The following is a 22,865-nucleotide window of genomic DNA, read 5'->3' as shown; positions in this document are numbered from 1 at the left end:
TTGACCTGCGGTCTGGCTCTACACTTACAGTTATTAAAAGGAGGATTCTAGAATGTTTCAGTGTGTCTTGAATGTTGTTTTAATTTAGTTATTTTATGTTCTAGGCGTCAAGCAGTGCTGGTAATCTAGGCGTTCTCATCCCTGTAATCGCTGTGGTAAGACACACAGACAAACGCACCATATTTAGACATCCGAGTCCCATTTCCTTCCTTTTATTTAAGGGGAGGTGCTGCAAGCATAAGTTATGATTTCAATATTAAAATTGAATGATTTTGTATTAACAAAATATTTAATACACTTTATTTTATACCATTTAGTAGAATAATATTACAATTATAATATTATAAGTAATACAATTATATTTATTATAATATTCAAAGGTCATAAAATTCAATAGAAAAAATGTAATATTAAAAATATTTAAATATTATAAATATTAAAAATAACTTTCATAGTTTTCTATTAAATTGTATAAATAAATATTTTGTCACTGAGTTGTTGATTACATTAAAACACAAATAAAAAATATAAATATTTTCTTCTAGGCCGGTTTTACATCTGATATAATATGCAAATGTTAATGGAAAGGAAACATTTTTTCCTGTTCACTCCCTTTAAATGAGTTTTCTCAGGGCTAACATGCTTTTGAAGATCAAAGAGTACATTTGGCAAAAGCATGAAAGTAGCTAATCAAAGATTTTGTGTACGTAAATTAGATAAATCTTGATCCTTTTTTGAAATCAGATACTGTTGGTAAGTAACTTTGACAAATGTGATTACCGAGTGCTTTATCACATTGAAACAAAAATAAGAGTAGCAATATTTTCTTCTGGGCCTGTTTTACATCGGATATAGTATGCAAATGTTAATGGAAGGAAAAATGTTTTCCTGTTCAGTCCCTTTAAATGATTTATGAGCTCTCTTAGGGCTAGCGTGCTTTTGAAGATCAAAGAGTAAATTTTTCGAAAGCATAAAAGTAACTAATCAAAGATTTTGTCTACAAAAACTTAGATCAATCTTGCTCCTTTTTTGTAATGAGATACTGTTTTTTTTGTATAAATGTTTTTTTTTTGACTCTTTCTGCTCTTGTTGGATGCTTCATTATTCATGTGTCTGTGCAGAAATTGTAATTAGATCTTGAGAGCCTGTGGTTAGATTTTAACTTCTCTGACAAATATTTACTTGTCTTGCAAAATGTTCTGCCATGTTGTGGGTGTACTCGAGCATTGTTTTTATTCACCCTTTGAACAGATTAATTCAATAAACCAGTCCTCTGATTCATTTTATTTAACAACATGTTCTGCTTCAAAAATACACAGATACACGGTGTTTTTAAATTTCACTAGCATTTCTTTACAAAACTTACGTCACTTGATAAAACAAAACAACCATCATTCTCATCCGCTTATTTGGCTAACACTTTAGTTTCATTGTTATACAGTGATGCATCGGCCATTGCTCTGCTGCTATTGTGTATGTGTATCTGATTAACTCTGTGAAGGGTCTACCACACGTCCCATGAACACAACGCAGCCCGTGCGATGCTCGTAGATGAGGAAAAGGAAGGGGCGGTCCACGATGAAACGCGTCTGTGTTGATAAAGGCATGAATCCGATACTTGTCATTGCTGCGGCCTCCGTACCTTCTTCATTCACTGTAATGGTGCCCTGATGCTTAAACTGAGAGAGAAGAGGAGGAGGGTTACAGGAAAAGAAGGTTATGATGGTGCAATGAAAGGTTAAAGAGTATGTTTTGTAAGAGATTAGGCATAGGCGACCTAAATTGCTCTCAACACAGCAGTAAAAAGGCCTGTTGAACAAATTGAGTTAAATTGGTTTGGCACATATCAGTTGTTCTCTTACCCAGTTGATGATGACCTTCTCGGAAGTCATTGGGGAGAAGTCACCCTTTTCAGTGAATGGGTCCGTCAGCCCCATTTCCTTCAGGTGCTCAATTAAGTCGTAGTTCTGCTCTAGCTTAAACCGAGGGAAAACCACCTCACGAGTCCTAAAAGAGATAGATTTTAAGACCATGCCAAGCCGAAAAGACAAAGGAAGAATGATTTAGCCAAGTAGGATGCATTTCTGGATAAGCATTCTTATCAAACCCTAACACTAAACTCTAACCCTAATTTAAACCATAGACTGAACTATATTCCAAAACATAACATGCCACTAAATGTGGAAATTCAGGGAAATGACAGCAGGGTTATAAGAATATTGGTTAACTACAGAATCTGAGAGGTCCAAAACCAACAAGGATATTGATCCAGGAACTTGTCCAATCTGGGGAAATTATGTTAAGCAATTCAAGCCATTGAGTCAGGACATTAAAGTACCTTGCTAACCTGTTTGCAACTTGGTCTCAAGCCTGTGGCTAGTGCTTTACCTGTTGGTCATGTTGTTAAGCCACTTGCTAATCAGGGTTGGGGAGATCTCTTGCTCCAGGGATCTCATTCCAGAGAGTTTCTGTGGAACAGCGATGATCATGCTTATGTTGCCGGCATAGGGCAGCTGCAGTATGTCGCAGTTGAGCTCGTGGTCAGCGGCCGCCAGGTAGCTTCCTTTGTTCTGCATCATGGGAACGCGCACCTGCTTTTTCTCATTGACACGGAATTGCCGGTAGTGTGTCAGTTCCTTTGGGAACTTCTGCTCCCACGTACCTGCATTTGTTGCGCCAGCGAAAACATCACATTGTGGTGTTATTTGTGAGCTGCATACAATATTATTCCTTCTGACTTGTAATCAGAAGTTCTGAAGTAATCAGAAGATCTGCAGTAGGGGTAGGCAACCCTGCTCCTGGGGGGCTACAGTCCTGCACAGCTGAGCTAAGCAAACACACCAGCTTATCAATGTGTTCAGCAGTACTTGGAAAATTACAGCCCGGTGTTTTGGCAGCTTCAAATAAATTATCCGCCCGCCACCCACCCGCACCTATATTTTTCTCTGATTTAGATAACCGCACCCGATCGTCACATTACAATTCTTAGTTTTGCATGATGATATGATGAATGGATGGTTCATTTTTAACAGCAGATTCAGTGACGTTAGAGCTGATCTGCGCATCACTGCACACGTCTGCGGCGCATTACGGTTCCACGGCCACCGAAGCTGATCGCGGCCGCTCTAGTCAATGCTTGTTCAACGCTCTAGTCCGCGCTGTTTCGCTAATAGTCTTTTGTGAGTTGGCACCGCGTGGAGGACGGAACAAAACCTCGTCGGAGCCGTAAAGGGTAACTGTAACATTATACGCTGATCGTGGGCTGCTTTTAAATTAACATTTAGGCTATTTATAAAACAAAAGATCTTCTTTGGCCACATTAGCCTACTCAATGGCATTAACACAGACTTTACTTCCTTCAAACTGTATTTGGAATGTCACTGTTTCTGTCACTTAAACTTCCCGAACAGGCGAACACACACACACACACACACACACACACACACACACACAAATGAAATCGTCTGCCTTATGAAAAAAATGTATATAAAACGTTCATATTTTAGAAAATGTAGTTAATATTTGCATCCTTAATGATTTATCTCATCCACGTGCGAATAGCCACCCGCAAATAATCAGAATGCGTTTTTTAATTACCCGACCCACCCGATTTGCGGATTATCCGCAGTGGCCGCGGATATAACCGCCATCTGTGCATCACTAGTGCAAGTCTAGTGGGCGGACCAGCGTAGCTACGAGGTTTGCTAGCAGGACATTGGTCCTCCAGCAGTGGAAGTGGACTGGTTGAGACAGAAGGTGCCTGAAGAGAACCTTCATGTGCCTGAAGGTTTTTGTTTTCCTGAAGACTTTAGGCTTGTTCGAGATGCATCAGCGCTGCGCAGATCGATCGGCATATGACATCAATGTACCGTGAGAGCAATTCAAAAGCATAAAGAGTTGTGTGCTCTCCAGTCGGTCTTGTGGTACTTTGTCATACGCCGATCGATCTGTGCAGTGCCGATGCATCTCAAACAAGCCTAAAATCTTCAGGATAACAAAAACCTTCAGGCACATGTATTGGAGCTACACTCTGGAGGTTATTGGCCCTCCAGGAGCAGGGTTGGACACCCCTGGTTGAGACAGAAGTTCCTATTCACCAAAATCTACAGCAGTTAGTCCTCAGGGCAGGCAGTTAGGGCCATTATCCTCCAGAGTTTAGTTCTCGTACTCATTAAACAAACCTGAACCAGCTAATCAAGGTGTTCATGATTGCAAGAAACTTCCAGGCACATGTATTAGAGCTAAACTCTGCAGATAATGGACCCTTCAGGAGCAGGATTGGACACCCCTGGTTGAGACAGAAGTTCCTATTCACCAAATATCTACAGCTAGGGTAGACAGTCATGCTCCCGGAAGGCCTTCTTCCTGCAGAGTTTAGTTCTTGCCCTCATTAAACACACCTGAACTAGCTAATCAAGAGGTGTGTTCGACTTGAAGTGGCGCTGTGCAGACCGATCGGTGTATGACAAAGTACCGCAAAAGCAACTCGAAAGCATAAGGAGCCGTCTGCTCTCACGGTATTTGATGTCATACACCAATCTGTCTGTGCAGCGCCGCTTTACGTTGAACACACCTTAAGTCTTCAGGATCATAAAAAACTTCCAGGCAGTTGTGCTAGTGGTAAAGTCTGCAGGAGTGGGAGTAGACAACCCTGGTTGAGACAGAAGACTTACAACTGGGGTAGCCATCCCTTCTCTTGGAGGGCCATCATCCAGCAGAGTTTGGCTCCAGTCCTAATTAAACACACCTAAACTAGCTAATAAAGGTCTTCGGGGTTGCAAAATCCTTCAGGCAAATGTGTTGAAGCTACACTCTTCAGGAAATTGACCCTTCAGAAACAGGATTGAACACCACTTGTTGACTCAGATGTTCCTATTTGCCAAATATATACAGTTGGGGGAAGCCAACCCTGCACCCGGAGGGCCATCTTCTAGCACAGTTTAGCTCCAGCCCCTATTAAACACACCTGAAACAGCTAATCAAGGTACTCAGGATCACTGGAAACTTCCAGGAAGGTGTGTTAATGCTAAACTCTACAGGGCATTGGCCCTCCAGGAGTGGGATTGAACAACCCTGGTTAAGACAGAAGTTTCTGTTCACCAAATAGCAGGAATAGCCAAATCTGCTCCGGCAGGGCTACCGTAAGCAAACACACCTGAACCAGCTAATCAAAGTGTTTAGGATTACTTGAACATTTCAGCCAGGTGTTTTGGACCAGGGCAGGGAAACGAAGTCTGAAATATAATAGCGCCCCAGGAACAGGGTTATTTACGCTGATCTACAGATTTCTTTGTTGAAAAAAACAGTACAATTCCAGCCTACGCTGGTCTATGTTAATTTGGTACAGGTCATGTTGGTGGACCAGCATAGCTACGAGTTTTGCCAGCAAAACCTGTTGTAACCATCGGGGCTGGGGAACCATGTTCACAAGAAATGATGCTCCATGATGCTTGTTTGACCAGCCTCAATGTGACAATGAAGTCTTGCTGGTTGACCTAGTCAAGATGCTGGTCTATTTAGTCAGGCCAGGGGTGTCCAATCCTGCTCCTGGAGGACCACTGTCCTGTAGAGTTTAGCTCCAACCACAATTAAACACGCAATGAACCAGCTAATCAAGGTCATACTAGGCATACTAGAAACTTCCAAGCAGGTGTGTTGAGGCAAGTTGGAGCTAAACTCTGCAGGACAGAGGCCCTCCAGGACCGAGTTTGACACCCCTGAGTCAGGCTTGCATCAAGCTAAATGTTCAACATTGAACTCAGTGGTAGTACACAAAACATTTCACATAGTACATGATTATTTGCTTTAGGATTGAGTACAGACTGTTCAAATGAAGGATTAAACCATTAGTCCTTAAGAGTTTCAGAATTTGAATGGGCTAGAATTGATTCACCTTTGAAGTAGAGATAGTTCAGGAGCATCACTGCCATGTTTGGGTCTACGCTCTTCAGCGGTTCCTTTATCAGACCTTTGGTGATCTTCTGAATGCGCTGGTTGGCCTTCACAAGGAAGGCCGGGTCGGCAAAGTCCACAGACTGCGGCTCTGCAAAGTAGTACGTCTTTGCATCACTGCGGAAAGCCTCCTGTATGCGTACGTTACGTTTCACATACAGGTCATTAACGGAGCGTAAGTTGTAGCCGAAGTTCCGTCGGAAGAGCCTGTGCGTGAGTTTACGGAACAGCTTGTGCACGGTCGAGTTATCGTAATGAGCGCTGGCGTTGATGAATTCGCCAAATCCGAGAGTTTGGTAGAGTTGTTCCTGAGCGGTTGGGCCGACTCCCAGAGCCATCATGCCCATCGCAATGGAGATCCCGACAGGAGCGATCAGAATGTTGTCCGTCTGGTTAAGTCGATTGCGCAGTTTCCGATAAAGCCGACACCCGAATCGGGCATTGACCACGTTGATGCGCTGTAGGCGAGTTCGCCCATGGAAAAGCCGCAACAGGCGTGCTCGCCGTATTTTGGGGTCACTGGGCTCCCCAAAGAGGTCCAGGTCAGGAGCAGGGGTGGAGATCTCGTCTATATGGTCGCCTTCGCTGTAGTCATCCTCGCCCTCTGCTAAGATCTTATCAAAGTCGATATAGTCTTCATCTTCTAGCCCCTCCAAAGGGAGGTCATTCGTGACTGTGTTCTCCCGATGGAAGTCCAGGGGAATGGACTCAATGTCTGTGTTTTCTCCATTTGGAGAAAGTCCACGGGCATCCACTGACTTTTCCTTCTCATTTCCGTCAAAGTGTGAACTGAGGTCTTTGACCCCAGCCAGAGCGGGGCTGCTCAGGAGAGAGGCTATTACTATAAATGTAATGAACCACATCCTATGGAAACAAGGACAATTGGTAATACTGAACGATTGACAAATTTACTTATATAACATAGACATTTCTCTGAAATATAGCACACAATGCTCATATGCCGTGTGCACATTTACATTTATTAATTTAGCTTATGGTTTTATCGTGCAATCACTTGTTAGTATCACGTGAAATATGTGAAACACATGTGAAACGTGGTTTTGTAACATTTTCATGGTGTAAATGTGTGAAACCCATGTGATCACATATGAACACATGAACATGGATATGTGTGGACAGTAAGTGGTCACGTGGAAAAGTGACCACATGGGTTTCACACATTTACAACGTGAAAATGTTCCAAAACTACATGTTTCACACGTGTTCTATATGTGTTTCACATATTTCACATGTGATTTTAACATGTGATTGCACATGGTAAAGTTCATATGGTTTTTCTGTAAGGGAAAGTAGTGTTCATTTAATAATACCACATTAATATGTCAAGTCAAGTCAAGTCACCTTTATTTATATAGCGCTTTTAACAATACAGATTGTGTCAAAGCAACTGAACAGCATTAATTAGGAAAATAGTGTGTCAATAATGCAAAATGACAATAGTAAACACTAATTTTCCAGTTAAAGACAGTATATGCTGTTATGGTATTTATTTATATTTTATTTTTTTATTATTTTAATATTTATTTATTATTTTAATATTGTTAGTATTCATTTTAATTTTAGTATTTTTTTTATAAATTGAATTTTTTAAAATGTTCTATTTAGTTTTGTTTTTATTTTGTTTTTGTTTTTGTTTTTATTACATTAGGTACTTTAACTGCTAACTATTTTTAGTAAGCTGGCAAGGCAACCTTTTTGATATTCATTTCATTTGAGTTTTAATTTAATTTTAGTTTTATTTCTTTTTTTTCAATATTACTAGTTTTTGTTAACAATAACAACACTGATCCAAAATGACTTACAAGTGAAGTAAATCCAAAGCTGTGACCACTACAGACAGTTATGAGGGCACCCAATATCCTGAATAGTGGTTGATCAATATATATTTTTTCAATGATGGTTAAAGTTTTGCTTTTGGTTACTTCCTTCGCTTGATCTCAGAAATATCACACCAGTGTCGACAGTCTTATGAAACCTTTTATGCTAGTTTGAGCTGCTTACCTGCTCTCTCCCTCTGGAATCTCTGTGTTTGTGTGCGTGTGGACGGTCCGTTTGTGGATTCGTTCTCCAGCTGGACTTTGAAGTGGCTCTTCACTGATCAAACAGCAGCGAGTTCAAACAGTGCTCACAGACCTTCATCTGACTCATTTAACCCTTGAAATGCACTCAATACGTTAATACTGGATGCAAATTAATACAAATATACTGTAAATGGACTCTTAGGACTTATATTACCATAGTTAAACTGCATAGCTTTTATCCTAATATCCCTGACAACTGTATAAAATGTAATGAGGAAATTAGCATACCGTTTCATTGTATGCATGCAGAGAGTTGCAGTTGTTCTGGAGAAGGTTCTTAATGTGATTTGTGACATGACTGAAAAGAGTGTTTCCTTTGAGGCTAAATTGTGCTTATTGCATGTTTACCCTGCTAATTTTGTAAATGCAAGCTTATAGATTTTAGTTTTATCCTGGTTAAAAGTGCATGGAAAAGCAATCAGTGGTTTGAAGAAATGTCATGTAAACTTGCTTTGGAAAACTTGACTCGTATATACATTCTTAGAGAAAAAAATGTATATGTATTTAATGATTTGGACTCCATTTAGACTTTTTTTTGTGTAATGCAATTGCAAGCAGATAATGTGTAATATTAATGTTGACTATTAACAAATCCCTGATGTGATAAGAAAATTGTTACAATGATCAATAGAGTAAACAATATTAAAGTTATACATTTATATTTTTATTTTAAATTTTATTATTTCTTTTTAAATTATTATAAAAAAATGTATTTTATTTTTGTTTGGCTATAATAACAAATGTGTAATAAATGGAATTTAAAAAAATGAAATGCACAAACAGTGGCAGTTTTTTGGTGGCTATAATCCTTTGAAAGAACGGCCAAAATTTTGATTGTTTCTATGTTTAAAGTTAAATTAATGTGTTTTGTGTTTGATTGTATGCAGTTGACCCGCCGATTGCCCCCCATTAAAGAGGCCAAACCTCGCCTTCAGAAGCTGTTCAGAGATTTCTGCCTCTATTCTGTGGTCATGGGGTTTGCTGTGGAAGGTTCTGGTAAGAAATTAACATCGTTAGCATTTCAGCATGCATTCACCAAGTCTTGTGTGCTCTTGTGATCTCATAACCTGAAGAGTTCTTTCTGAGATTATCTCTACAGGATTGTGTCTGTGTGTTTTAGGTCTGTGGCCTGAGGAGTGGTACGAGGGAGTGTGTGAAATCGCCACTAAATCTCCGCTGCTCACGTTCCCCAGTGGAGAACCACTGCGTTCAGAACTCCAGTACAACTCTGCTCTGAAAAACGACACGGTTACTCCGGTATCCCAACGATCTCTCAGTGTTGATTTACAGCTGCCAGGTGTTAAAGGGACAGTTCACCCAAAAATGGCAGTTCTGTCATAATTTGTTCAACCTCAGTTTATTCTAAACCTGTATGAATTAGTTTCTTCTGCTGAAGATATTTTGTAGAATGTTGGCAACCAAACAGTTGCTGGTAGCCATTGACTTCCATAGTATTTTTGTTTGCCATACAATGTAAGTCAGTGGCTACCATCAACTGTTTGGTTACCAACATTCTTCAGAATATCATCTTATGTGCAGAAAAAAAGAAACTCAGAAACACCTTGAGATTGATTGAATGATGACAGAATTTTCATTTTTTTGGGTGAACTGTCTCTTTAAGTCAAAAATCTATAATACTGTTATCTCTAACACGAAGTGTTAAAGTTGCATGTGAAAGTGCAGTGTTTGTGCTCCTCAGATCAGATGTGCTGCTGTTTCTTTTGTTCCTCTTTTGTAAGTCACTTTGGAAAAATGCATAAATGTTAATGTACGTTAGTAGATGCATAATTTTCACTTGCTAGATGATAAAACACATGAAAAATGTATTTTTATTTTTTTTTAGCTTATTGACTTATTTGATTTAACTCCCAACAGTTTTATAAGAAAAACTGATTAAAAAATGCAAAGCAACCAAATTTATTTCTTAGAAATTAACTGGATGACATTAACTGAACATGCAACGTTTTTCGATCATATGACAACACTGTTGCAAACTACTTTATCCTTGCATACTGCATACTGTTTCACATGCAATTTTATAAAAATGACAAGCAGTATACAGTTTATACTAGTTTGCCATTCTGAACCCAGCCCTTGTTTTGTTTGTTAGAAATCTTCTGGTTACACTGTATTTCAATTGTCTACTTCAGACATTCTACTAACTAGAAGTAACTTTGCAAAAACATGTCAATTAACTCTTATTAGAGTATTAGTAGACTGTTAGGTAAGGGGTTAAGGTTACTAGAATAAGTTGACATGTACTTGTGAAGTTATTAGTTAGTAGAATAAGTGAGAGCAGATATTAAGCAGACTATTTGCTAATACACTAATGACTGCTAGTTGACATGGAGTTACCGATAGTTAGTGGAATGTCAAATTAAACTGTTACTGATCTGGTTTTGAAGGCGGAGTTAAGTGAACTGCGCTGCACCATCATTAATTTGTTGGATCCGTCACCCGAAGCCGCCGCCCTCATCAATAAACTCGACTTCGCCATGTGCACTTACCTGCTGTCTGTGTACCGGCTGGAGTATATGAGGTTCGAGACCTCTCTTTCTGACTGTGCTCAGAACAGCTCCTCTCATTGTGGGGATTTTATGTGATTTACCCATCTGTCTCTGTTTTATTCATTCTCTTCCACAGGATGCTGCACTCGAATGATGCCGACCGCTTCCAGGTGATGTTCAGATACTTTGAGGACAAGGCCATCCAGAAAGACAAATCAGGTCAGAAACTTTACAGAATTGAATGTTGTTAATTTAGTAGATTCAAAATGTTTGCAAGAAGCAAAAATCTAGTTGCAATTATACAAAGCATGTTTTTCACTAAATGTACATGAAGAATCGTATATAATCATTTATATGTTAACAATATGACAATAAACAGTGATATTTACCCACATTATTTTTTACTGCAATATTTTGATATGAGAAATGCAATACGGAGAATCATGAATATTTTTGAGGGATTGAGCTTATTGAGAGTTTATTGAAAGTGACTAGTTGAACTGAAGAAATGCAAACTCTAACACTGTCGAATCATCCGTCTTAACTCACTAATCTAACTAAACTAATCACAATATGACTTAAAAATTGATTTAGTTTTTGATATAGTAAATTCTAAATATTTACTATAAGAAGTAAACTAAAATATTTTTGGCTCTTTGAGAAATTGCTTTTGTTCCACTTTTATAAGTCACTTTGCATGAATGCATAAATGTTAATGTAAGTTATTAGATGCATATTTTCAACTGCTGGATGATAAAACAAATGAAAAAAATATATAGTGCTGTCAAATGATTAATCGCATCCAAAATAAACGTTTTTGTTTACATAATATGTATGTGTGTACTGTGTATTTATTATGTATATATAAATACACACTCATACAGTATATATTTTGAAAATATTTATTTGTATTTACATGTATATATTTATATAATTTATATTATATATAAATATATTTAATATACAAATATAAAATTTTTCTTAAATATATACATGCATGTGTGTACTTTTATATATACATAATAAATATACACAGTACACACACATATATTATGTACACAAAAACTTTTATTTTGGATGCGATTAATAGCATAGATATTAATCGTTTGACAGCACTAAAAAAATATTTTTAACTTGTTTTTGACTTATGTTTTAACTCCCAAACGGTCAAACAGGATCATAATCTAATCACATGATCTTTAGGAAACTTCATGGCCAAATAAAAAAAAAAACACTCTTCTGTTGCTTAATTTTATGTCAAAACCATATCACTGCAAATCATCTTTATCATGTCTGTCTCTCTCCTCCGTATCCGTATGCAGGCATGATGCAGTGTGTGATTTGTGTGGGTGATAAAGTCTTTGAGGTTTTCCTGCAGATGATGGCAGAGAAAGTGAGTTGAGCGTTTGAAGAATCTCTCAGCGCTGAACCGAATGCATTATTGATCGCTTGTTATTGATAATGGCATTGCTTCCTGTTCCAGCCCAAGACTAAAGAGCACGAGGAGGAGCTGGAGCGCCACGCTCAGTTCCTATTGGTCAACTTTAACCACACCCACAAGAGGATCCGCAGGGTGGCAGATAAATACCTCTCAGGACTCGCCGAAACGTACAATTATCCACACATCCTCTAGTTTTCTAACTCCTTACCTAGACGGCATATTAATAAGCATCACTTATGATGTAACCTGAACAATTTCACCCAGTATTTGTATATTCCTTGAACTTTTTGTGCTTATTTTATGCTTATTAGAGTATAGAGTTCCACATGAAGTCTGAAGGCGCTTATAACTTGCATTTGAGAACACAAATGCAGCAAAAATCTTCCCACTTGTAATGAGAATCGTTTATAAATGTTGTCAACAAAAGGTCTTTAAGGTCTCCCTGCAGTTTTCCACCAAAATAAAAGCTCTGGGGTTTAATGTTTGAAAGAAAGACATAAATATTAGTATTGACATCTTACTGTTGTTCTGTAAAATAATTTTATATTTTTATTTTATATATTTTTAGCTTTTATAACAGTAGTATTATTGCTATAATAAAATATTTCTTTATTGACTGAATTTTTGTAATTTCACAACAAAAACAACAATATTAGTAGTAGTAATAATTATAAAAAGTAGTAGTAATATTACTATCATACTATATTACTATCAATAATGTCATTTTTAATTAATCTTTTGTAGTATTTTTGTTACAGTAATACTATTGCTATAGTAAAATATTTCTTTAATAGTTTTTTTCTTTTTTTTGTAATTTAATGAAGCAACAATATTAAAAATGGTTGTTTTTTAAATTCCCTATTTTTTGTAATCTAACAGCAATATTATTGTTGTTGTTGTTGTTATTATTATTATTATTATTATTGCATACTCATTTTAGTATTTTAATCACAGTAGTAGTATTGCTATAGTAAAATTTCTTTATCTATTTAATTTAAAATCAATCACAATAATTGTAGTTGCTGTTTTAATAACAACAACTAATATAATAATAATAATAATTATTATTATTATTATATTAGTTGTTGTTATTAAAACAGCAACTACAATTATTGTGATTGATTTTAAATTTATATTTATATAATTTATATTATATATAAATATATTTAATATACAAATATAAAATTTTTCTTAAATATATACATGCATGTGTGTACTTTTATATATACATAATAAATATACACAGTACACACACATATATTATGTACACAAAAACTTTTATTTTGGATGCGATTAATAGCATAGATATTAATCGTTTGACAGCACTAAAAAAATATTTTTAACTTGTTTTTGACTTATGTTTTAACTCCCAAACGGTCAAACAGGATCATAATCTAATCACATGATCTTTAGGAAACTTCATGGCCAAATAAAAAAAAAAACACTCTTCTGTTGCTTAATTTTATGTCAAAACCATATCACTGCAAATCATCTTTATCATGTCTGTCTCTCTCCTCCGTATCCGTATGCAGGCATGATGCAGTGTGTGATTTGTGTGGGTGATAAAGTCTTTGAGGTTTTCCTGCAGATGATGGCAGAGAAAGTGAGTTGAGCGTTTGAAGAATCTCTCAGCGCTGAACCGAATGCATTATTGATCGCTTGTTATTGATAATGGCATTGCTTCCTGTTCCAGCCCAAGACTAAAGAGCACGAGGAGGAGCTGGAGCGCCACGCTCAGTTCCTATTGGTCAACTTTAACCACACCCACAAGAGGATCCGCAGGGTGGCAGATAAATACCTCTCAGGACTCGCCGAAACGTACAATTATCCACACATCCTCTAGTTTTCTAACTCCTTACCTAGACGGCATATTAATAAGCATCACTTATGATGTAACCTGAACAATTTCACCCAGTATTTGTATATTCCTTGAACTTTTTGTGCTTATTTTATGCTTATTAGAGTATAGAGTTCCACATGAAGTCTGAAGGCGCTTATAACTTGCATTTGAGAACACAAATGCAGCAAAAATCTTCCCACTTGTAATGAGAATCGTTTATAAATGTTGTCAACAAAAGGTCTTTAAGGTCTCCCTGCAGTTTTCCACCAAAATAAAAGCTCTGGGGTTTAATGTTTGAAAGAAAGACATAAATATTAGTATTGACATCTTACTGTTGTTCTGTAAAATAATTTTATATTTTTATTTTATATATTTTTAGCTTTTATAACAGTAGTATTATTGCTATAATAAAATATTTCTTTATTGACTGAATTTTTGTAATTTCACAACAAAAACAACAATATTAGTAGTAGTAATAATTATAAAAAGTAGTAGTAATATTACTATCATACTATATTACTATCAATAATGTCATTTTTAATTAATCTTTTGTAGTATTTTTGTTACAGTAATACTACTTTGCCGCCCGCTGTGGAGAGATCTTGAAGGAGGCCATGAAATGGGCCGCTTCGGTTACCAAATCTCATCTCCAGGTTAGTATAAGTATGCACTAAAAGTATGTACTTTGAGTCTGAGATGTGGTTTATATGCTCCTATTGTTGTATGGTCATGCACTCATGCAGACAGCCTGGATTCGAGTCTGATTCCAGTCATTCACTGATCCATCTTTTTTTATCTCATCATTTCCAGTCCCATCAGCTCTGTAAAAAAAACAAAAACAAGCTATTATGAAAAATAAATATTATAATGAATCTGATTGTATTATTGTTAATAATATTAAACTTCACTGTTAAAGCATTTTTTAGCAGCCTTTGTCATGTGCTGTTTGCATGTTGGTAAATTAATCAAAATTCACTATTACTTTTGTTCATATGTTTATGTTTATAAACTGCTGTTGCAGCTTCCGCTACGCATTTCTAGTTACTTATTTATTTTTATTTTTAATTTTACAACTGGGAAAAAAAATCTGATCTTCTATAGCAGATGGATTTGTGGGTAATATTAGCCTCAAAAATCGAGCACAGATGCTTACTTCCACCAGAAATAGTTTGCCATCTGGGCTCCTTTGGCAAGTGATTGGACGTGAATTGTATGCAGTGTTAGTTTGTCATCCTGAGTTGGAAATCAGTCAGCTGTTGTAATACTACGGTGTTCTTTGAGTGCCGTGTAAATAGTACCAAGGTTTATGAATATGTTAATCATAATATATTAATCATGTTCAAAAGTTTGGTTCTGTAAGATTTTTAATGTTTTTAAAAAAAAGTCTCTTCTGCTCATCAAGGCTGCATTTATTTGCTCAAAAGTACAGTAAAAATTGTGAAATATTATTATAATTTAAAATAGCTGTTTTAAATGTGAATATATAGTAAACTGTAATTTATTTCTGTGATGCGCAGCTGAATTTTCAGCATCATTACTCCAGTCTTCAGTGTCACATGATCTTCAGAAATCATTCTAATATGCTGATTTGCTGCTCAAGAAACATTTCTGGTTATTATCAATGTTGAGAACAGTTGTGCTGCACAATATTTTTGTGGAAACTGTGATATATTTTATTTGTCAGGATTCACAGATGAATAGAAAATTCAGAAGAACAATATTTATTTGAAATAGAAATCTTTTGTAACATTATATATGTGTCCCTGGAGCACAAAAGCAGTCTTAAGTCGCTGGGGTATATTTGTAACAATAGCCAACAATACATTGTATGGGTCAAAATGATCAATTTTTCTTTTATGCCAAAAATCATTAGGATATTAAGTAAAGATCATGTTCCATGAAGATATTTTGTAAATTTCCTACCGTAAATATATCAAAACTTAATTTTTGATTAGTAATATGCATTGCTAAGAACTTAATTTGAACAACTTTAAAGATGATTTTCTCAATATTTAGATTTTTTTGCATCCTCAGATTCCAGATTTTCAAATAGTTGTATCTCGGCCAAATATTGTCCGATCCTAACAAACCATACATCAATGGAAAGCTTACTTATTCAGCTTTCAGATGATGTATAAGTCTCAATTTAAAAAAATTGACCCTTATGACTGGTTTTGCCAAGGTCACAAATGTCTTTACTCTCACTTTTGATCAATTTAATGCATCCTTGATGAATAAAAGTATTAATTTCTTAAAAAAAAAATCTGTTTGTGTCTGTCTCAGGAGTATCTGAACAAGCATCAGATCTGGCTGTCGGGTTTGTCTCAGCACACGGGTTTGGCGATGGCTACCGAGAGCATTCTCAGCTTCGCGGGATACAACCGTCAAAGCACAACGCTGGGGGTGAGAAACACACCTGACCTGAGTCCCTGTTACAGACACACATCCTGATGCTAACCACTGCTGTACTCTTACGGTAGATGGTTACTGAGATGGTAACTGAGGTTTTTGGCCAGATTAAGGTAAAACGGTAGCAAGTCTTTAGCTGATCAGAATAAAATTTTCATCAGTCGTTTTGTAAGTAGTCTTTAGGAAAACTACTGATTTATTCCACATGCCCAATCAAATCCACTAAATTCACTATTCACTATATAATTCACTGAATATGTAGATCATGTGAACACACAAATTGTTTATATTAATGCATTTATGCATTTATTTATACATGCAGTTGTTTATGCATTGTGACATTATTTTGGACAATTAAGCATACACAATTATAAATGTAAAAAAGTCTGATTCTTATGTAATATAAATATTAATATTTTATTATCGATATATATTCATATATATATTTTGATATTAATATATTTTGATAATTATATGCATTTATTTGTACATGCATTTATGCACTTATGTATACATTATGAATTTACATACATTTATTTATTGCATTTATTTATGCACTGACATAATTTTTGAGAATTAAGCATATGTGCACAATTCTAAAAAGTAAAAAGTTTGTAAAAAGTCTCATTTTTATTTTTAAAAAAGTATATATATTTTTTTATATTAATATGCATTTATGCATGCAGTTATACAATTATGCAATTATTAATTTAAATATTAATTTTTATATATTTATTTATTCACTGCACTGCACTGCACTGCACTTTAAGCTCATTAACAGAATGAATTGCTGTAAAGCTGCTTGGAAACAGTGTGTATTGTGAAGAGCGTTACACAAATTATGCTTTTCACAATATACAGCTTAAAACTAACAAGATATTTCAGATGTGATCCCTGCTAACACACTCACTGCATTTCAGCTGTGTGATATTGATTATTCCTGCAATCATGCTTTATGAATATTCATTAGCACTGTTGTGTTCATATGAATTTAGCTCTTGTTTGTCTTTTTATTTTTTGGGCCTTTTAAACGTGTTTTTTTTGCATGCTTTGCACTATTTTGCATAATGTCTTGTGTACAGTAAATGTGTGGTGGGCATTATTTTGTCATTCACTTTATTTGTGCCGTTACATCATTGCGTCTCTGCTAACCGCTGGCTGCTAACTCATCTGTGTGTGTGCTGTGATTGGCTGGCGGTGGGTTGGTGGGTGTGGCCTGTCGTGTGCTCCTCCCCCTCGCCCCAGGCAGCTTTTCCTCAGGTTGGTTCTGTTATTGGTTCTGTTACTGTTGTCCTCGCTGCTTTCATTGGCTCCGTCTGTAACTCATTTGTCATTTATGAACCAGTATGCATTTACATAAAAAGGAAATCAGTATATGTTGTTATCATAGCAGTAGAGCGGTCAGCTCCTGCTGATGCTCATAAGAGTTTGTCTTTATAGATTAATAGATGTATTGTAGTCAGAAATGTCATTAGTAATGTTTGCAGGAGGATGTTTTAACTGGTCAGTTTCCATCATTCCCAGGTTACCCAGCTGACAGAGAGGCCCACCTGCGTGAAGAAGGACTACTCCAACTTCATGGCGTCGCTCAACCTGCGTAACCGCTACACTGGAGAGGTAAACGCTTCAGTAGGGTGTTTATGAGTGAATCTCACCAATCATAACAAGAACATATTTCATATGACTCATATTTCACCAAACATTAAAAGAAAGAAATAAGAAAATATATGTTTTTGTAATTTTGCATAAAGAAAATAAAGTAAAATGCAAATTTAATTTTTGTGCACTTTTATTTGTGTTTGTTTATTTATGTGTTTTATGTGCTTATTTATGCATTATTGTACTAATGCATTTATTTATGCATGACATTTATGCAGTTTGTGCATTTGCGGGGTTTGCCCATAGATTTATTCATGCACTTATTTATATATATATTTTTAATTTCTACAATTATGTGTTTATTAATGCATTTATGCATTTTTTTGTACAATTTGTTTATGCATTTATTTATGGACTTATTTATACATTTATTTAGTTATTTGTGCATTTATGCATTTTCATGCATTTATTTATGTATTTTCCATGCATTTTTTATATGTCTGCATTTGTTCATTTATACAGTTATTTATGCATTTTTAAATGCATGCATTTATTCATGCATTGTGACAATTTTATGACAGTTCTGCACAATTTGACTCTTCTTTAAATTCTTTAAATTACTGAAATGTAAAAAAAATTTTCTCATTATACTCCGTCATCATTCTGTAATTTAAATGATACTTAAATATTTATTTATTTTAAATGATATATTATTTATTATTCCTTTGCATCTAGGGATTTGTATATTATGGTAGTATTAGCTGTACTGCTTAATAACATATCATGTTAAATATATCACCATTTTAAAGGCATTAAAAATACTTAATTTTCTTGTCTGTCTGTCTTCTCGTTTTTGGGGCGATTTATGTTTGCGTCTGTAATGTAAGAGGGCAGCATTTGATTGTGTGTGTATATGTGTGTATTAAGGTTGCTGGGATGCTGCAGTTTGCCGAAGTGACACGCAGCAAGTCAAACCTCAGCAAGCTGATGGTTTCTCAAATGAGTGACGCTCTGGACGCCAAAGACTCGGACGCATTCACGCAGAACATGTTCAAGATGACCGCGCTGCTCATTAGCACTAAAGGTAGCGCCCAGACGATCACACCGACTGTGTCGAATGCAGATCATGTTTGAGTGACACACAAACGTCTCTGTCTCAGGCTGGGATCTTCAGCTGCTGCATCACCTCTGCTGGTCTCCTCTGAAGATGTTCACAGAGCAGGGCATGGAGACGGCCATCGCCTGCTGGGAGTGGCTGCTCGCTGCTCGCAACGGAGTTGAAGTCCAGGTAAGACTCTGAATGCAGGATTATAACAGCATCATGTGCTGTAAGGTCGCAGCGCTCATTGCATGTGTGTGCAGTTCATGCGTGAGATGGCGGGCGCCTGGCAGATGACCGTTGAGCTGAAGATGGGCTTGTTCTCAGAGACAGAGTCAGAGGCTGATCCTTTAGCTGCTTCAGAAGAGAGTCAGCCGCTGCCTCGTCCACCCAACGTCACGCCGCATTCGCTCTGGATTGAGGTCTGTATCGCACATAACAGCACACTGCCATAATACTCTTACTTTTTATGCTGTATATATAGTATGTATACTGCGAAAACAGTGTCAAGTCAATGTTATTTATATATAGTTGTCATAGTTTACATGCATCTTACAGAATCTGCAAAATAATTTAATAAGAGGGATTATAAAAATTGCATCTCGTTTTTTAGTACGGTCCAAGAATTCAACACGCTACATTGCTCGCTGCTCGCAACGGAGTTGAAGTCCAGGTAAGACTCTGAATGCAGGATTATAACAGCATCATGTGCTGTAAGGTCGCAGCGCTCATTGCATGTGTGTGCAGTTCATGCGTGAGATGGCGGGCGCCTGGCAGATGACCGTTGAGCTGAAGATGGGCTTGTTCTCAGAGACAGAGTCAGAGGCTGATCCTTTAGCTGCTTCAGAAGAGAGTCAGCCGCTGCCTCGCCCACCCAACGTCACGCCGCATTCGCTCTGGATTGAGGTCTGTATCGCACATAACAGCACACTGCCATAAAACTCTTACTTTTTATGCTGTATATATAGTATGTATACTGCGAAAACAGTGTCAAGTCAGTGTTATTTATATATAGTTGTCATAAGTTTACATGCATCTTAAAGAATCTGCAAAATAATTTAATAAGAGGGATTATAAAAATTGCATCTCGTTTTTTAGTACGGTCCAAGAATTCAACACGCTACATTAAAGCAGTAGTTCAGACCAAAATGAACATTTGCTGAAAATGTACTCACTCTCAGGCCATCCAAGGTGTAGATGAGTTTGATTCTTCATCAGATTTGGAATCTATATACAATGAATAAACTCCATGAAATTAGTCCCAATGTTGGAAAAATAATTTTCTGTCAATTTTCTAACCAATGGGACCAGATTGTTTATACCCGCTGTAGAATAGGCCAGCACACACAAGTTTTTAATACTAGGAGAAGATCCTCCAACATGTTCTCTCTGCCAAATTCTATTATCCATTAAGCATGTTGTATGAGATTGTGCTGGTTTTAACCCTCTGGGGTCCGAGGGCGTTTTGGGGCCCTGGAGAAGTTTTGAAATGCCCTGATATTTGTGTTTTTTTCAGTATCTTAAAAACATTAATGGCTAAAGTCTGATTACACTTTAATCAGCACAAACTGGGATACAATAATATGTGAGCAGCATGAATGTACATGTTTGTGTTTTTGAGAAAACAACGTTTATGCATGCTTAGTGAAAAACTAAAATTTAAGTCACTAAAATAAGACCATGAAACACTTACAGAACATTTGTTCACAAGACTTTTGAGAACTGTGTGTAGTAGACTAGAGTTTTTGCCACCATCAACCCCAGGAGATAAACGTTTTTATTCAGTTAACTCTTTTGAAGAGATTTTTAGCAGTTAAGCCAAATACAGTTTTTGAGGTTTTAGCAAAAATAAATGATAAAAACATGATGTAATTCAGCCGTAATATTTCTCGCCATGAAAATAGCCACAGAAGCTGGAATGGCGTTAAGCACAAACAAACAAAAATCATCAGATTCTGAGAAATATAACATTAAATCACTTGCTCAGCAATGGATGCTCTGCAGTGAATGGGTGCCGTCAGAATGAGAGTCCAAACAGCTGATAAAAACATCACAATAATCCACAAGTAATCCACACCACTCCAGTCCATCAGTTAACATTTGGAGAAGACATAAGCTGAAACAAATCCATCAAGATGTTTTCAGTTTGAAAATGTGGATCTCAAAATCATACATTCACTGTTAGAAAGATGCAGAATATGCTGGAAACCAAAGAATGTGCAGGCCTTGGAGTTTTTTTTCTTTTTCAGAAACTCTCTTTCTCAGCATGATTAAATCATTATATTCCTCATATGAGTGAATGTTATAGTACTGTGTGTGTTTGTTTAGTTTCTAGTGCAGAGATTTGAAATCGCTAAGTACTGCAGTGCGGATCAGGTAGAGATCTTCACCGGCGTCCTGCAGAGGGCGCTGTCTCTCAGCGTCGGCGGGCCCAAGAGCTGCCTGAACCGCCACGTAGCTGCTATAGGACCCCGATTCAGGTGATGCTTTAAACACACTGAAAACACTATGGGGACAAACATATAATTGAAACCCATTAAGACCTGGTTTCACAGACAGTGCTTAGACTAAGCCAGGATTAGGCCATAGTTCAATTAGGACAAAAATATAATTGAAACCCATTAAAACTACAAAAAATTTAATCCACCGTGCCATTTAAGTGCAATATCATGCATTCTTTGTTAATAGGTATTCATTCTGTTGGCAAGGCTCCAAAACCTTTACTGTTTTTTTTTTATTTGTACTATTTTCCACCTGATAGTACCCATTTGCTCATGTTTTGCTTATGTAGCAAATTCTCACTTTTTTCCAGTTTTCTGCTTCTACTGAAAAAAAAGGCCAATTGAATTGAAGTTATGTAATTATAATTGTGTGGGTGTATTGGTATGGGTATCAGAGTGTGCTTTGTATGTGTGTACTGAAAAATTTGTGTTCGTTTAAATCTGACTCTGCACAAAAAAATAATGCATCAAAATTGGTGTTGTTGCTGATCATTGACATCTGCAATAATAATAATAAAATTGCTTATCATTTAGTATGTGGAAATGATTATGTATGGCATTACATAATCAAACTGGCATTTAAATGGTTTAAAAACCTGAAAATTAATGAATTTTTTGTCTATATTTTATTGTCTTTTTTTTTTTTTGACATGGACATTTTTGTAATCTAAGGACCTCTGTGTAACTTAGAAATTGACGCACAAGGGTTAATAAAATGCAGAAGTGTTATGTAAAAAATTATTATTATTATTATTTAAAAAATATAAATTTTTATGCATTATAAAATCAAGACTACATTGGTTGTCTTAGCTTAAAAAACAAATCAAACAGAAACGTGTGTGTAATTGGTTGATGCAACTTGAGCAGATCTAAATGTAATGCGGCAATCAACACTTTTCATTTATTTTCACCTCTGATTTTAATGATTTTGAGGTGCATTTTTGTTCATTTTGGTTGCATTTTTTTCTACAAGCTCCTGTTTATTTACGACCCTGTCATTTGGTGAAATAATATTGATAAAACTGTCAATACAAGCGTCATTTATATTACTACAAAAATTAATATTTATTTTATTTATTTCATATTTAGCACAAATTTCAGAATTGTAATAGTAATAATAATGACTATTTAGTATTTGGCGTTGATTATAATGTACTAGTGGTGTGTGTGTGTGTGTGTACAGGTTTATATATCCTGGTGGGGACTTAAACCTGAATACACACAGACTCATGGGGATTCGTGTTGCGGTGGGGACCTAAATTGAGGTCCCCATGGGTACAAAAGCTTATAAATCATAGAGAAGGAGTTTTTTTGAGAAAGTAAAAATGCAGAAAGTTTCCTGTGAGGGGTAGGTTTAGGTGTAGGGTTGGTGTAGGGCAATAGAAAATACAGTTTGTACAGTATAAAAACCATTA

The 22,865-nt window shown here is 36.2% G+C and overlaps 1 protein-coding gene and 1 pseudogene across 1 annotated transcript; one reads left to right on the top strand and one right to left on the bottom strand.

The window, feature by feature from the left end:
• LOC107738497 (phosphatidylinositol 4-kinase alpha-like) overlaps window positions 1–22,865 on the top strand; it is a 49,384-nt pseudogene that overhangs the window by 8,353 nt on the left and 18,166 nt on the right.
• On the bottom strand, window positions 1,270–8,055 carry LOC107738496 (heparin cofactor 2-like). Its single transcript, XM_016550246.1, has 5 exons — window positions 7,975–8,055; window positions 5,894–6,816; window positions 2,389–2,662; window positions 1,863–2,007; window positions 1,270–1,679 (listed from the first exon to the last, which is right to left on the bottom strand). Exons 2-5 carry the CDS (start codon window positions 6,813–6,815, stop codon window positions 1,488–1,490), a joined length of 1,533 nt encoding a protein of 510 aa, XP_016405732.1. The 5' UTR covers window position 6,816; window positions 7,975–8,055; the 3' UTR covers window positions 1,270–1,487.

Source organism: Sinocyclocheilus rhinocerous, unplaced genomic scaffold (genome assembly GCF_001515625.1).
Source record: "Sinocyclocheilus rhinocerous isolate Xijiao unplaced genomic scaffold, SAMN03320098_v1.1 scaffold8673, whole genome shotgun sequence".
NCBI classification, from domain to species: Eukaryota; Metazoa; Chordata; class Actinopteri; order Cypriniformes; family Cyprinidae; genus Sinocyclocheilus; species Sinocyclocheilus rhinocerous.
The sequence above is the reverse complement of the archived record's forward strand: the minus strand, read 5'-3'. Positions and strand labels throughout refer to the sequence as shown.